Source organism: Dendroctonus ponderosae, unplaced genomic scaffold (genome assembly GCF_020466585.1).
Source record: "Dendroctonus ponderosae isolate FM_Combo_2020 unplaced genomic scaffold, Dpon_F_20191213v2 Dpon_F_20191213_1, whole genome shotgun sequence".
Classification (NCBI taxonomy): domain Eukaryota; kingdom Metazoa; phylum Arthropoda; class Insecta; order Coleoptera; family Curculionidae; genus Dendroctonus; species Dendroctonus ponderosae.
In genome coordinates, this window is record NW_026017110.1 from 60,484,782 (window position 1) to 60,498,873 (window position 14,092).

At 34.8% G+C, this 14,092-nt stretch overlaps 3 protein-coding genes across 5 annotated transcripts; 2 read left to right on the forward strand and 1 right to left on the reverse strand.

Annotated features, from left to right (window-relative positions):
- Positions 1-758: 758 nt before the first annotated feature.
- Positions 759-5,032, forward strand: LOC109540965. The gene is made up of 3 exons (XM_019909554.2): positions 759-1,081; positions 1,133-1,778; positions 1,840-5,032. Exons 2-3 carry the CDS (start codon positions 1,200-1,202, stop codon positions 2,167-2,169), a joined length of 909 nt encoding a protein of 302 aa, XP_019765113.1. The 5' UTR covers positions 759-1,081; positions 1,133-1,199; the 3' UTR covers positions 2,170-5,032.
- A 45-nt stretch (positions 5,033-5,077) lies between these two features.
- On the reverse strand, positions 5,078-9,253 carry LOC109540962 (dual serine/threonine and tyrosine protein kinase). Of its 3 annotated transcripts, XR_002172272.2 has the most exons (13): positions 8,742-9,253; positions 8,514-8,686; positions 7,958-8,284; positions 7,705-7,894; positions 7,446-7,648; positions 7,145-7,382; positions 6,665-7,083; positions 6,263-6,603; positions 5,857-6,103; positions 5,717-5,791; positions 5,542-5,660; positions 5,333-5,488; positions 5,078-5,187 (listed from the first exon to the last, which is right to left on the reverse strand). XR_002172272.2 is itself a non-coding variant. In XM_019909551.2 (12 exons), the coding sequence occupies exons 1-12, from the start codon at positions 8,860-8,862 to the stop codon at positions 5,180-5,182; spliced, it is 2,673 nt and encodes an 890-aa protein (XP_019765110.1). In that variant the 5' UTR covers positions 8,863-9,253; the 3' UTR covers positions 5,078-5,179. The 3 variants fall into 3 exon arrangements, 2 of the variants coding, with proteins under 2 accessions (XP_019765110.1, XP_019765109.1); XM_019909551.2 differs by having other exon boundaries at positions 5,542-5,791; XM_019909550.2 differs by having other exon boundaries at positions 5,078-5,488; positions 5,542-5,791.
- A 915-nt stretch (positions 9,254-10,168) lies between these two features.
- On the forward strand, positions 10,169-12,331 carry LOC109540964 (dnaJ protein homolog 1). Its single transcript, XM_019909553.2, has 2 exons — positions 10,169-11,229; positions 11,454-12,331. The coding sequence occupies exons 1-2, from the start codon at positions 10,408-10,410 to the stop codon at positions 11,685-11,687; spliced, it is 1,056 nt and encodes a 351-aa protein (XP_019765112.2). The 5' UTR covers positions 10,169-10,407; the 3' UTR covers positions 11,688-12,331.
- Positions 12,332-14,092: the final 1,761 nt, after the last annotated feature.

Genomic DNA, 14,092 nt, shown 5'->3' on the forward strand with positions numbered 1-14,092 from the left:
TTCAAGTATTTTTTTTCATACAAGCCTCCTCTTATCGGCCTCAAACAGCATCAATTATCCATCATTCATAAGTAATTGTTTTTATTATATTGTATACCAGGTTAAATTACCATCCAAATCAACTCTTTTCTGGTTTTATTTATCCCTGACCATCAGCGAAATTTGCTATTTGCAATAAATGGTCACAATTTGATACTTTATTAATTCATTTGATGTCCATGTAGCCAAAAAAAACCAAACTTTCAAATCAATAAGTGGCAAAACCACTTATTTATGCACGTAAATGAGATTTCCCGGTGCTATTTACTGCTAAATCGTGTTTTAGGAATCAACAGTTTATAAATCCACATGCAAATTTGTTGTTAAGATGCATAATAATTGTGTTGTTCGCAAAAGTTTGAACATCTTTACTAACGTCGCCAATTGGATGAGGTTATGTAGCGCGTTGTTTCTCAGACGGCGGTTTATTTATTTGTCTTTTTCGGACTCTCTAAACACATTTGCGGAGTTGCCACGTATTTTTGCGTTGTTTTCCTTTGGGTTAATTTTGAGTTAGTTTGCTTTTGTTGGCATAGTTCAAGTGACTTCTTTGATGAATAAAAAAAACACAAGAAGTAAAAATTAGTAATCTAAAAAGACTTAACTAATCCAAACCAACCCAAATTGGACGAGTCTACATGCGGGGTATCCAAAAAAACAATTTTCATTAACTTGAAACGTTTTACGCAGTGTGGCAACACCGCTCAAAATTAGCCTCAAAATGGTGATTTTCCTCAAACTTTGTGATTTGTTTCGCTGAAACCGCTTATTTTAAAATGTTCCTTAAAGTAAAACCAAGAGGAAATTAAAAATGGACAGGACAAGCGGTGGCGGAGGGACAAACGACAAGATCACCAAAATTGATGTTGGTAATAGGGACAACACTAAAAAAATGTGCCAGAACTGTCACAATTTCATCTTCCTCCTTTGAGGTTCTGTGTTCTGTGGCTTGTAAGCGGGTTAAAATGACAGTAGGTATTTTTGAATTCCTCAAGAGTTTAGCCAAAGTTGCCTGCAATAGTTGAACTATACGTGCAAATGGGTATGTGAAGCATTTTGCAATCATTGAAGATCTAGAAGATAGTATATGCAGGTGGAGCAGTGGTATAGATGATCGTTCTAGGTGGTAAAGTACATAGCTAGCTTTGAACAGTTGAAATATGCTTATCGTGAAAAGTCAAGATAGTTTGGTGGAAAGAAATAACGCGTTGAACACGATGGTTAATACTGAAACACCTGAAGACATGAGGAACACTGATTCCAAGGATATATTCCAATATCAACTGCCAAGAATGAGAGCTTCGTATACCCTGACAGTAGCTCCAGATAGTACGACTGCAGACTTACCTGAGCCAGCTAATTCTTCGATGGACGCTAAAGTTTTATGTAACAGTGAATCAAAACGACTTGAGAACGCCTCACTAGCAGAATATGAGCCTCATTTATCTGAAGGGGATCCTCTGAAATATTACAAACCCACCATACCTGCACAGCCCACAGTAATTAGCACTGTTCCAAAATCTCCAAAACCGATTATGGCGAATAAATCGACTACTGCAGCAAGTGATGATAAAGATTTTGAGATTCCTTTGGAAGAGTCTTTAAGAGCAGTAGAAGATTTTATCAGGAAGGAAAAAGAATTATCAAAGTGGCAGGTTGGAGAAGATGTTTTAGCTAAATGGAAAGGCAATGGACGGTACTATAAAGCTAAAATCTTGGAAATTATTCCCACAGGAACGGTAAGCTATAAACCGCGAACAATGGCGATTTCCGAATATTCATGAAATTTGAACATTCTAGGTTGTTGTCGTCTTTGAATCATATGAGGTAACTGATGAGTTAGACTACAAAGATTTGTGCAAGTATTTTAACAAAACTAATACGTTTAAAAAGAAGGGATGTCCGCAAGTCGGAGTGAAAACGGTTGCTACGAATGTAGATGTCATTTCTGTTAAGAAGCGAGCAAAAGTGCTCAAACAAAAAATATCACAACCCAAAAGACTGCCATATTTCTCAGTTTTCCGAAAATCAAACATGACAAAAAAGAAACTAATGTATTTTAAGAGAAAAATCCAAATCTTAAGGAAGTTAAAATCAAAACGTCGAGCCGCTATTAAAAATAATTCCTAAAATATTACAGATTTTTACCGAAGTGTCTATCTACATGTGATCTGCATGAAAGGTATAATTAGTTGCAAATTTTACCCTTTTTGCACTACTCATGTGGACAGGTATATAGATATTGGTTTTGGGATATTGATCAATGTGTGTATGTTCATGTATTAAGTATATGCCTTTTCTATAGAGCATTTCTAGAATATTTTTCTAAATAAATTGTCAGACCAAATAAATACTAATATGTTCAAATATTTAAAAGTACTAATTCAACATACAACATCTTTACATGATGGCCTTTATAAGGTGATTACTAACTTTATTGGCGTGGTTTTGATGACTTCATCAAAATCTCTTCTCTCTAAATTTATCCGATCAAGCACTTAATTCCAATAGTTTCGCAAAAATCGGCCCATTTAAACCATTTTTCTGAAGTGATGCATATAAGTTCGCCAAATATTTTTTATCTATTTACATTGCAGCCATATTAGGAAACGGTTTAGTTAGAATTACTTAAAATTAATGGCTACAGCGTAAGTAGACGTACTGTATTAGAAAACCGTTAGTACACATAATCGATCCAATCAGTGGTGTTTCGTTAAACATTTTGCACATTAGAAATCAATCAATACTAAAATCATCTGGGGGATGATGCTATGCGTAATATCAGGAGCGTAAGCTATCACTATTAAAAATATACATTTCCTAGTCAAGTCAGAGCTATGAGAGTGATGTAAGTTTATCAGAAGATTTATGTTTTTGACACTATTTTTTTCAGAGAAGAAAAGCTCTGTTGCTTCTTAATATTACATAACAAGTTGTGTTTGTGCAAAGTTTATACAATTATATCGTTCATTACTATACGTGATTGATACCACGCTTTATTTCTGGTGTCAGTCTGATCTTAAAACAGACTTAAGTTGAAATTAAAATCTATTGGATTGATTGAATGCATTGAGAACAAATTCGAGTGTTTCATTAGGTTGTTGCTAAAATCTGAAATTAAAGGGTTTTGTGTCGTTTTCGTACATTATTAGCAATTTTTGCAGCTACTTTTACCGCCTGCCACAATCCCAACTTTTAACTAGCTTCATTTTATTTTATTTTTTGGTTGTCATTTCTAATCTGATAAGTTATGTGTACTAACGATTTTCTGTGTACTAATTTTGTGGTTCGCGTAGTAAGTCAATGAGAATATTAGAATAAATGGCTGTAATCAATCTCATTTAGTTAATTTAGCGTACTTTTCAAGAAAATAAATATTGATTTTTATTATAAAAAAAGAACTTTGAATATTCAAAGTTACACCACCAGTTCCAATTGACTGCCAAATGGAAATCAATGCTAGACGTAGGAAAATGTTTGTTTAATTTTAATTTTTCTCTGTCTCGGTCGGTGCAATTTCTTAAGGTAAAGTAAAATACTTTATTCAAACAATACATAATTGGAGTAAAACTTTCTTTAGTAGTGTGGGTTATTGGTTGTATAACTCATGTAAAGTTTTCTGATTTTCGATTTAAAACGCATTTGATTTCAATATACTTTAAGGAAATGTGCATGTATTTTTTTAACTTACTTAACAGCGTTGTAAATATGTAATATCAATTAACACGTTCTCTTCGAACTGACGGATCTCAAAGCAATTACATTCTAGTAAAGGGTTTGGAGTAACTATGCATTTAAACGGGCGCCCTAATAATTTCCCCATAAACAGCTTAACATTAGTAATAACGGTCATTGAACGTGTTAATCGATTCGTAAGAATTGGTATAAATCAATTAATGTCTTGAATCATGATGCACTTGTTATATAATTTTTGTTAGAAAGTGTTTGTTATGCATTTGTATGTTTAATATGTTATGAGACTGATTCGCGTAGCATAAATGTTTCCTTTTTCTTCGAGCAAGATATCAGCATAACTAATAACTTGTAACAAAAGATATACATATTTTTTTGCGAAAAATGTTGAAATTTGTTGTAGTCTTAGCAGTTGCGATATCGATTACTAATTGTAAAAAACCATTCATGAATCTGTCGGGCTTTTGGAGTGACTTAACCAAGTCATATCATCTTAGTTTTGAACTAATTGTGAGAAATGCAGAAAAATGTCTCATAGTTCTGGTGGTTAAACGTTTGCTAGTTCTGGCATAATTTTACAAGCGTTTTGTTTTGTGTCGCAGTTTCTTTGTTGTTTTTGTTTAACATTTGTAACGTCTAACTAAGAACAATAATTTGGTCAAATTTGAGTGTGAAGCTATTTGTCGGCTGGCAAGAAAAATGTATTACCTCGACGGCGTTTCGGCAGTTCAGTTGCAGTTCGTGGAAACTGGAAACGTTTTGCATATAAACGTATTATTTAGAAATAATCTATTGTAAAAACCTACATCATCTTGAAGAACAAAGTGCTCAAAGACTTTTTATGTATCAGAACATTTTTGTTTGACTTCCTGTTAAAACACTAAGTAGTTAAGTGACATTCGCCCCAATATGATTTGCCAATTAATATTGTTGTTGCGGTTTAATACATTTAGTTGAATGCCAATAATTCAATTAATGGTTATTGAATGTCTATTAATACTCATTTGGGGTGTTTAAAGACTGAAAACACATTTGGAAATTCTATTAAGGTACTAGTTCATTTTTTATACTTATCACCCCTTATATTTATGCAAAATAGGTAGGAATATTTGTAAGTGTAATGTGCCATACATTTTTCGCTCATTGCTTTCCATGTTGATACATACTCATCTGAAATGCAAGCTCAATTTTATCTGCTAATACCTTTATAATAGTCTATTTTTCTCCTTTAAATATTCCGATGAGCATGTATCCTATCCAATGAATCAAACACTTGTTAGAATAAAGATATGGAATCTAATAATTGTTGTTTTATTTAACAAACACATAAATAATACATACATTGTTTAGTGTAACATCATTTAATAAAAATAAGAATATAAAACGTTAAATATTTTAAACAACATATTTACAGCTTTATACAGATTCATTTCAATTCCTCTTCCGATTACGAATCTGAAATAACAAATGCAGTGAAAAACTTGTTAATGCATTTTTAGTTAAAAATATTAATACTCCCTAAAATTCATGAAGGTATAATTATAACACATGTCCTGGCTTGCGTATGATTTGACAGAGCCTGGACTATAAGGAAACTTGCCTTGGTTTAATCCATATTTAACACTTTTATAAATTTGTTCAAGTTGCGGCTGCACATTGCCTAAAAGAGGCCGTTCGGAAGGTTCAGCCGACCAACATTGCTCCATGAGATTCCAACAAGCCTCATTAAAGTGAGTTAAGCATTCTGGCCTAATACCTAAAAAACTTAATTGCAGTATGCTTCCAATGTATTTCTTTTGATCAACGAACCTTTTCTAACACTGTTCCATAGTTGTTCTTTATTTTGAAACTGATCAAACTGAGAAGGAAGTTTCACTTGTCCGGCACAAATATACCAGAACAGTATCCCAAAGGCATAAACATCTACACTAGAATCGTATCGACCACTTAAGAGTTCCGGTGCCATGTGAACTGGAGTACCTACAATACTTCCCGACATCATAGCTTCTGGTATACAGAATCCAAAATCAGTCAGTTTAGCTCTATCTTCATCATCCAACTGGGGAAAACAGGATTATTCACATTACTAAATGATCAACCAGTTCTAGTTATTTTGTCCCTTACCAAGACATTTTTCAGCTTTATATCTCTATGCACCAAGCCTTGAGAGTGCAAATATCGTATGCCTTCAATCACATCGATCGCTATTCGAAGACGCTTCAACCAAGTTAAGCCGGACTTCAGACCACAATACAAATCTTTAGTCATTCTATTCATTAGAAGAAGAACTGCCGGTGAACTACCACCACCATATTTGTAATCTATCACCGAACCTCGTAACTTGACAATCCTGGGATGTTCTGGTATCGTTCTAGTTAAAACAAAACATCAATTTTTTTTATGCATATTAACACACTGGGCATATAAATCAAGTTACGTAACTACTTGCCAATGGTTATTTTTCACTCAAAAAATATGTCACGATTATTTCCATGTTCAACTGCAGGGATATATTTCAGTCAATAGCTACCTGGTGTAGTAAAATTCCATCGCTAGGTCATTCCAGTGTTTATCGTCGGGTGGTACGACAGATTTGAACGCACAAGGGCTGATTTTACCCCAAGGTTCGCACGATGACACCACTCCATACTGGCCTCTACCAATTTCCCGAATTTGTTTAGGCATTCCCCATTTTATCAAGTCGCACAATGACGTGCTTTCTAAGGCCAATCGCGCAAATCTAGGAGCATGTTTTTTCCTTATTGCAATCCTCTGCTCTTCGGTCTGCTCTAATTGATCGGAAAGTTGATTTTCCAGACTTCGCATTGCACATTGGAAAGCAGCATGAGATGACTTTACATGCTCTTGGAACTACAATGTAAAATAAAATTGTCCTATCTAATAACGGTAACAAAAGTAAACTTTTACTGACCTGGGCAGAAATGGTTTTTGCCAATTTCGAGGCACTCAAAGAGTCGATCATATTAGTAACCACTTGAAGCTGCCACTGTAACGTGCAATTAAATTGTCCTGTAGACGACCAAGGCGATGAGAAGCTACCCAACAATTTCCGTAGTCGGTCCATAAATGTATGGACTATTGAAAATGATGTTGGGGTTTTCAGATCAATGTTGTACGCTGCGTGGATAATCTGTTTCACCGCATCAGATGCGGATAAATTTCCCTCTAACTCACGACAGCTTTTTTCCAGATTTTCCAAGCATCTTTCAAGAGTACCAGTGAAACTCTCCTGTAAACAACCTACTGATTGAACTATTTGAATGGCCACAGAAGCTGCCAGTGTCTTTAGAACCAGCTGCTGGATTTCCATAGTTGCAACCTTGGGGGAAACTGCAAAAAAATTACATAAACCTCGAAAGCAGTGGTAAATTGATAATCTACCTAATCTTACCGAGAGCTGAAGAGTTGTATCCTTCTAGGACTTCGGCAACATTAGATTTCATGTCTTGCAATGTTCTTTGTATTATTGATGTAATTTCTTCCTGTTGTTCGCTAGCAATTGTCATGAGGCTTGTGAACATTTTCATTTCCACATCCTGAGCATAGAGAATTCGTTTTGGTGTTATCTGAATCTCACGGGCCATATCAAATGCGCACAGTATAAACTTCCGTAGGCATGAATTGTGAAGCTACAATAAATGTAATATGATGACGATGGCAGCAAAAAGCAATTTTCTTGGAAAATATTCTACCTCACTTAAGGACAGGGCCATTTTAAGTTTGCTCGACCTCAGTATTTCTCTAATAAACAAAATAAAGTCCTCATTAATCGTTTTGTCACTCATTAAAGCATTATCTAAAGAGCATTCCAAACAAAAAGGCTTTTTCCTTAATAATTCGTCTGTTTGCTCGGAAGTTACACTCAGATCAGAATCAGAATCATTGCTTATATATCCTTAAATAAAATAAGAAAATAGTAGCAACGTATAAAACATTCCCAAATATACCTACCCAATCTAGTCAATTGCTCTTTCAGACTATGTAACTGGTTGACATTTTCTTCGCCATTGCTTTCCAGTGAATGTTTCTTTGGCTCGGTTAATGATTCAGTATTTAGAGCAGGTAATTCAATTTTATTTACGCTTACAAACAAAAATGGGACAAGATATATATCTTTTAACTTTCTAATTTCTTGTATGTTCTGCAACGGAATGGGGATATATCACTTCATATACATATAATTCAAAAAGGAAGACAAACTTACAAAATCACTAAGAGTATCTTCAGATAAAGCATATATTATCACAGGTAAAACCTTTTCCCCTATTCTCTCCAACACTTCAACTAACTGATCTCGATGGCAATCAGGGGGTACTATAATTTTCACATTTTCTTTTAATAGTTTGTGTTTCAGCATTACTTCAATAGAAGGACAGTGATCCAGTAAGTTTTCTTTGTCATTTCTTTGTATGTCTTCTTCTGGGATTGTTTCCCAGTTTGGTTCTTCATGAACATTCAAATTTTCGACAATTTCGATTTCCTCTCCGAGCATTAAATGAACACTTTTTGCTTGGCCATATTTGAAAGTAATCTGGAAGGTTTTTAGTTCCTATTTACATTTCAACACTAAATTAATAAGTAATTGTTGTATAATATAATATAATAAGTAATTGTTGTATAACATAAGCTAAAAATGCTTGCTTTTACTAGGTGAAAGGCACAAAATTAATTGTTTGAAGATAGGCATTTTCCAGACGTCCCGAAAAAGCAAGATATCTTCTAGGTTTTCCCAAAAACTCATCAGAGGAAAGAGCACTTACATGTCTCCATTGACTACTGAAATACGGAAGAATTTTCTGTTGAAGTAACATGTTAACAAGTACGGCTTTAGCATGGCAGGATTGTCCAAAAATAATAAGGTTTGGAGTTCTTTCCACCTTTTGGGAAAGTGCTTCCAATTCATCATAGATTGATAGTTCTCTCTTGATATCAGCTAGGAGAAAATGTGGATTATGTTTGGGTGTTGTTAGAATACGTGCGCTACTTACTTCCTAATTGTAGCAGATTATTGATATCGTTTAATGAACTATTTGTTTCTCTTAAGATTCTTTTTAAGATTTGACAGTGTTTGAGATAATATTTAATTTCTTTCGACACTTCTGACAACATTTTTCCATTAACTATTTAAGGAATACTTTCATGATACGAATTATCTCTATTAAATATGTTCAGCGAAACTGTGAATCCCCAAGTTTCAAAATTACTCATCCAGTTTTTACAGTCCACCGGGAATCTACAACAACAAAAAATTGTCGTTCTTTTTTCTGTAAAGACTGGTGTTGGCAGGTAAATGTTAATTTCTATGTAATATCGCTGAGTGTTCGGTATTCCTTTTCAGGAACGTTTCTTGCAATTTTCGGCAACTTTTCACAAAGCAAACCCAGTCACTCAGCTGATGAAGACAAATTATTAACGTCTGTTATTAATAAATGAAATCATCTTTTGTTTTGATTCACATATGACACTTGACATGCCGATTGTCAGCTACAGCGCGCTGTTATCGCGTCTCTCAGTTGATTTATTATGTGCTATTATGTTATGCTCAGGCGCTTGCCAGGTCTACCGTTTTTACGGTAGGTCTACCGTTTTCATGAGAGTGAAACGTTAATTTCACTTTATAAACTTAATTATTACTATTGTATAATACATTATTTGTGAACAAATTAGCTCCATTGGACTGTAATTGGCGATTGGACTACCTTTTTTTTGTTTCTTGTTTCCTAAATCCTGTGTCCCCTGCATCCGTTTATACGATGGTACGATAATACGAAAGTGTTTCTAGAAAGCTAGAACTTGGCAACGTCGGTACGGTTTGAACAATTTACTGTTTCGTCATACAGTGTTTCACTAATTACTAAATAACCTGCATTTTATGAATTAAGTCATTGCAGATAAAGCTAATCGTGGAAGGAGTTAATTAAATTGTATCTTCAAACTGTGACTAGCTGATTTCAATATTTTTAAAGCAAACACCCTGCATTTCGCTAGTAAAAAATAAATACATTTTCAAAGCTCTCCGTTAGCTCTGCAGCAGTTCTCATAGACCTCACTACCATCTACAGAATGTGTGGAGTTTTGCCATTAAAAGATATTCAAGGAACTAATTGATCTTTTTTTCAAGAAATATGATAAAAGAGGGTTTTCGAAAGGCATTCAAACTTCCCGGATTATTTTATGTAGCCAATGTAGAGGACGCTGCATTTGGGGAGATCGTTATAACAATGGCAGCGTCATGGGAAATTTCCTTGCTACAGTGACGAAATTTATACCCTCTTTCCAGGCCTGATTGTTCAGTTTAACCAGCCAGATCTAATCGGAGCTTGAATATTACCCAAATTAATAACATTAAACGTTCTGCCAGAATGCTGCAAAGGATTGGTTTGATTTAATATTTAATAAATTAATTCACAGTCTTGGCCGACTTCATGTTCCGCTAATGGCCCTCTAGTAAATTCGCGAAAAATCTAGAGCATTCTCGTCGATATAACCTTCAAATATAAGCTCCTTGCGTCGCGCGTCAATGGGAGTGTATCACAGACGTTTCGCTATACGAGTTTGTGGAAGAGTGTGCTACGAAGAAACTGTGAATTTCAGTTGTTTGAAAGTGTTTTAGTGTACATCACGAAGAGTTAATAATCCGTAATTTTGCCAAAAATGGGTAAAGATTACTACAAAATATTGGGAATTGTGAAAGGTGCGAGTGATGATGACATCAAAAAAGCCTACAGGAAATTAGCTTTGAAGTACCATCCAGATAAAAATAAGGCACCCAGTGCTGAGGAGAAGTTCAAGGAAGTTGCGGAGGCCTACGAAGTGCTCTCCGACAAGAAAAAGCGCGATATCTACGACCAATATGGAGAAGAAGGTCTAAAAGGAGGAGCATCTGCAGGTGGTGGATCAGGGACTCCTGGGAACTTCTCATACACTTATCATGGAGATCCAAGGGCCACATTTGCTCAATTCTTCGGAAACTCAACGCCTTTCTCAACTTTCTTTGATTTTGGTGGTAATACTGGACGGATGTTCGGAATGCATGATGATGATATGGATGTGGATGACCCATTTGCTTCTCTAAGTGGAGGACCGAACAGAGGCGGCCCAGGAGGAGCGTTTAGAAGTCATTCATTTAACTTCCAAAGCCCCAATAGGAATAAAGACAAAATCCAAGATCCACCGATTGAACATGATCTTTATGTTAGTCTTGAAGACATCACCAAAGGCTGCACCAAGAAAATGAAGATCAGTAGGAAAGTATTACAGGCCGATGGTACCACCAAGAAAGAAGATAAAGTTTTAACTATCAATGTGAAGCCAGGCTGGAAAGCTGGAACCAAAATCACATTCCAACGTGAAGGTGACCAGGGAAGGAACAAGATCCCTGCCGATATTGTGTTCATTATTAGAGACAAGCCCCATCCACTCTTTAAACGAGAAGGCAGTGACATCAGATATACAGCGAAAATCTCACTCAAACAGGTAGGTTCGCATTCTTGAATTGAAATTTTTCTTGAATGCAAATTTTCAGTTTTCAGAAAATTTTGCACACAGTTTTAATAATAAAATTAGAATCTCGATATTGGTCTAAATTTAGCTGGCTTTACTTGACCTACTGTGACGCCAGCTGCTAAAAATAATATCCTCTCTATTTTAGGATTTGTATAAAAATGCTACATCTAATTTGTTGTTTTCGTTTGTTACAGGCTTTGTGCGGTTGTACCGTTGAAGTACCAACAATGTCTGCTAAAACAATTCCACTGCATTACACCACAGAAGTCATCAAACCGAATACTGTGAGACGTATACAGGGATATGGTTTGCCACTTCCCAAAGAGCCATCACGTAGAGGTGATCTAATAGTTAACTTTGATATTAAATTCCCTGATAACTTGTCGAAATCAGCGAAAGATATTTTGTACGACACTTTACCAAATTAACCAAATGCTAGTATACAAACTTAAAGGATGTTATTGTACGTTTTAGTACAGTGAATGAGAGTTGTTGACTTTTGTAAAAAATATTTGCTTTAACTTTTCTTTAGCGTTTAATTTCTAGTTGTAAGTTTTAATTTATGTTAAGAAGAAAGTTCCATATTTACTTAAATAGAATGTTTAATATTTGAGGATTTTTGTAAATATGTACGAATATGAGTTTATGTACTTTTTTTGTGTTGCAGTTGTAAAATTTGATACAAATTTTGTAAGTTATCTATTTGTGAATTCTATTACTTCTAAGAGTTCGTTTAATAAATTATTTTTTATATTCTTTTCGTTTCGTATAATTTGTACTGGTTTTGACGCACTTGCACTTTCGGATTTCAACCCATTATGCAAAATCTTTATTTAGAACGAAACAGTCGCCATTAATGGTATTTTTCGTCTTCCTCGTAAGTCGCATATGACGCTTTTCATTAACCAAACGATTATGCAAAATATAATTTATCTAAAACTTTAATGAAAGGCTTCATCATACACCTAAGACATTTGTTTATTAATTATTTAAAAGCATGTACTAAAATTAGAGCTGGTATGCATCACTTGTTAAGAATAAAATATTTTTTAAATAAACTGTTTTCAGCAGGCTCGGTAGTTTTATTTCCATTTTAAAACCAATGCCACTAGCTGGTACCATATGGGGACATTTTTATTTCAGTTGATTTATAAGGTTGCCATTCTTTGCAAAATAACCAGGCTTAATTTGAATTCAAGGTATTGTGCGGTCAGAGTATGTGTGAAGATGTAAAACAATTCATTTGAACCACCATTCTAGTGCACTTCAAGTATTAAAATCATTTAAATATGCTAATTAGACATTGGTCTCTTGAACCAGTATATAAGTTCGAAGGAATATTTTTATAATCTGATTAATCATAGAGCCCATATATAGATGCAGAGAGTTGGCGGCCGATATATTTATTTCCAAAATATGTGGACACGTAGGTATCGTGTGCCTACCTTTCTTTTTTTTATTGGTTGCCCACTTGCTTTCTAAATGGACTTATTCGTACAGTTTAAATTCAGATATGCTTTATGATAAATATACGATTGAACCCTAATAGTTTTAAGTAAACACATTTAACAACTCAAACAGCTGGTATTGGGGAAAAAACTAATACAGATTTTACAGCTGTTTGGCTGCAAATGTTAAAAATAAGTCAGCATCAATAAACCCTACACAACATACACCTTAAAGTAAATACATTGTTAAATAATGGCAACAAAAGCCAAGGTATAATTAGAAATCGCCATTGTGTTAAATAGGTCAAAGTGCAACTCGATAGGATGATTTGTGTTTTTACTTTTTCCTTTCCAGATCAGTTATTTGCGTAATTTATAAGCGGCATTTTGTTTGTCTATTTAATTGATAAGCAACAAAATTTAATTAGATTTACTGCCTGTACGAAAAACTGCAATGATGAGCTATTTAAGGAAGTCTTGGTGTACTTTTATGCCGTCGTGGCAAAACAAATTTGTCTCGATGTTTCGCAAGCACGAGTGACTTGCATCTTCAGAAGTGTGTTGGCTCAACCCAAAGCAAACCTTCGGCTTTTGCGGCTATTGGCTGAAACTGGTTAGGTTTTTAGGTTTGTAGGCTGTCGGGACAAAGAAAGTTTTCGAGCGAAACACCCCTGAAAATGTAAGCTCCAGGACGGCCAAAAAGGTCGAAAAACTCAGCAGTTTCAGTTTCTATTTTTTCTGTGTTGTTCCGTTGTACAACACAATTATGAGCGCATTTTTCAAGATATCTGGTTAAAGGTCGAAACATCCTTAGCGTTTTTAAGGTTCAGGGATTTGGCGAATTTCAGAAAAATCAACTTGGGAATTTTAATTATTGATACCTTAACGGACCAAAAGCGCCAGTTTTCACTTTTAAGTAACGTTCTCAGTGTGGCAAAAAACGTTTGGATTACGTTCAGGTTTATTTTGAAATAAAAAAAGCCTTCGATGAAATTTCGGAAGTTGTTTTCTGAAAACCACAACAGACCGATGACCAAATCTTCAATTTACCAAACACAAATTTTCCGCCTCGAGAGTGTGCAGTAGAATTTTGTCCAGCCCGTCCCGGCCCAGCCTGTATACCGTTGTACTGTCTAGTCTGATAATCTTAAATATGTGATTGCTATTTGGATATCACTTTAGTTATTCAAATCCAGTACCCGTTCAACATGAGAGCGATGCTATTTTAAGAATTGATATATTTTTCTACTAGTAAAAAGGCAGCCTCAAAACAATATATAACAAAAATCTATTTACATTTGAAACTAAAAATATCTATTCACAGCTCTTTCGTATTTTATTTCCAAAACAAATTATACGAAAACGTCACCAGTGATCAATGGTAA